The sequence below is a fragment of the Macrobrachium rosenbergii genome, chromosome 46, assembly GCF_040412425.1.
Source record: "Macrobrachium rosenbergii isolate ZJJX-2024 chromosome 46, ASM4041242v1, whole genome shotgun sequence".
In the NCBI taxonomy this organism is placed as follows: domain Eukaryota; kingdom Metazoa; phylum Arthropoda; class Malacostraca; order Decapoda; family Palaemonidae; genus Macrobrachium; species Macrobrachium rosenbergii.
In genome coordinates, this window is record NC_089786.1 from 49,872,195 (window position 1) to 49,874,694 (window position 2,500).

At 43.0% G+C, this 2,500-nt stretch overlaps 1 protein-coding gene across 3 annotated transcripts in view; it reads left to right on the forward strand.

Annotated features, from left to right (window-relative positions):
- The window catches only part of LOC136830309 (uncharacterized), a 31,751-nt gene that overhangs the window by 20,760 nt on the left and 8,491 nt on the right, over positions 1–2,500 (forward strand). For all 3 annotated transcript variants that reach the window (XM_067089722.1, XM_067089719.1, XM_067089721.1), the window contains exons 5-7: positions 342–541; positions 973–1,117; positions 2,421–2,500. The exon at positions 2,421–2,500 is cut by the window's right edge and continues 75 nt beyond it. In XM_067089722.1, the coding sequence (XP_066945823.1) occupies positions 342–541; positions 973–1,117; positions 2,421–2,500 (425 nt within the window). The remainder of the gene's footprint in view (positions 1–341; positions 542–972; positions 1,118–2,420) is intronic.

A 2,500-nucleotide genomic window follows, 5' to 3' on the forward strand; every position in this document is an offset into this window, starting at 1 on the left:
ATCTAAGGGTTTATTCTTTCCACGTAACATCTTGAGTTACCAACAAACGATATCCTTACCATTCAGCAGACTGGGTTGCCAACTAAGGATTTATCATAACCTTTAGCATCCTGAGTTGCCAACTAATGATTTTAGCCTTCCCATTTAACATCTTCAGTTGCCAGCTAAATATTCACCTTTACCATTTGCCATCTTGAGTTGCCAACCAATGATTCATCCTTACCATTAAGCATCCTGAGTTGCTAACTAATGATTTGTCCTTTCCATTTAGCAGCCTGAGTTGCCAACAAGGGATTTTGTATTACTGCTATCTAATATCTATTTGATATTCTCTCCTTCAGACGAAGTCTCCAGACAACTGGAGGATGCTGATGGCGAATTGATGGTTGTGGACCCCTTGATGGAGGGGCTCCTTCGCCAGGTTTTAGCCAAGCTGAATCTCCAGCTTCCAGTTTTCACAAATGGTCCCTCCCAGTTTGGCAGCCCGAATCTGCAGGAGATTATTGAAGACACAACTAAGCCTTTTGCTGAAGTGGCTGAGGTGATTATGCGATAATTAGCTATGTACTTTGAGTATATATATATATATATATATATATATATATATATATATATATATATATATATGTATGTATAATTATAATGACATTAACTTGTTGTTTGTTTGTCACACTTCATCACAGGTGAAAAAATAAGAGGCTGAATGTAGTCCAGGCCTGCTTCGACTTTTTCTCTCAGTCTAGAGCTTAGAAATAGTGTCGAAACTGGTCAGGACCTACACCCAGTCTCCTGTTTTTTCACTTGTGTTGATGTATATATATAGGCTATTATATATATATATATATATTATATATGTTATAAATGTTCCCTTATTATGCCTCACATATTTTATACACATTCCCCCCTAACCTCTGATTACCGTTAATATCTCGATAAGTTTCACCTTCTTCAGGAACTTCCTAAATTTTCCAGACGCACCCAGAGTCGATAGCCATGATGCTCTACTCGAGCGGCACGACGGGGAAACCGAAGGGCGTGGCCCTCTCCCACAGGGCCTTCACCAGCAACATGGTCATGTTCACACAGCCCAGTGTCTTCGCCTACAGGGACACCTCGGGTGAGAGAGAGAGAGAGAGAGAGAGAGAGAGAGAGAGAGAGAGAGAGAGAGAGAGAGAGAGAGAGAGAGATTGCAGATGGCTACCTCATCGAGGATTCAATTGTTTTTCATTATATATAATATATATGTGTGTGTTTGTGTGTCTGTCAATATGAATAACTTCAATCAGTTAATTTTCCATACTGAAACTAATGTCGCCTCCTCATATGACCTTGCCTCCTCCTCATACCCTTATTTAATGCCCGTGTCTCCTCCTCATACCCTTATTTAATGACCGTGTCTCCTCCTCATACCCTTATTTCATGCCTGTGTCTCTTCCTCATATATTCAATGCCCGTGTCCCTTCCTCATATATTTAATGCCCTTGTCTCCTCCTCATACCCTTATTTAATGCCCTTGTCTCCTCCTCATACCCTTATTTAATGCCCGTGTCTCCCCCTCATACCCTTATTTAATGCCAGGTCTCCTCCTCATACCCTTATTTAATGCCCGGTCTCCTCCTCATACCCTTATTTAATGCCCGGTCTCCTCCTCATACCCTTATTTAATACCCTTGTCTCCTCCTCATACCCTTATTTAATGCCCTTGTCTCCTCCTCATACCCTTATTTAATGCCCTTGTCTCCTCCTCATACCCTTATTTAATGCCCGTGTCCCCTCCTCACACCCTTATTTAATGCCCTTGTCTCCTCCTCATACCCTTATTTAATGGCCGGTCTCCTCCTCATACCCTTATTTAATGCCTGTGTCTCCACCTCATACCCTTATTTAATGTCCGTGTCTCCTCCCCATACCCTTATTTAATGCCCGTGTCCCCTCCTCACACCCTTATGTAATGTCCTTGTCTCCTCCTCATACCCTTATTTAATGCCCGTGTCTCCTCATACCCTTATTTAATGCCCGTGTCTCCTCCCCATACCTTATTTAATGCCCTTGTCTCCTCCTCATACCCTTATTTAATGCCCGTGTCTCCTCCCCATACCTTATTTAATGCCCTTGTCTCCTCCTCATACCCTTATTTAATGCCCGTGTCTCCTCCCCATACCTTATTTAATGCCCTTGTCTCCTCCTCATACCCTAATTTAATGCCCGTGTCTCCTCCTCATACCCTTATTTAATGCCCGTGTCTCCTCCCCATACCCTTATTTAATGCCCTTGTCTCCTCCTCATACCCTTATTTAATGCCCGTGTCTCCTCCCCATACCCTCATTTAATGCCCTTGTCTCCTCCTCATACCCTTATTTAATGTCCGTGTCTCCTCCTCATACCCTTATTTAATGCCCTTGTCTCCTCCTCATACCCAGCCGAGTACCAAGAAAACATCCTGGGCATCCTGCCCTTCTACCACATCTACGGGACCCACGTCGTCAACATGTTCAACCTT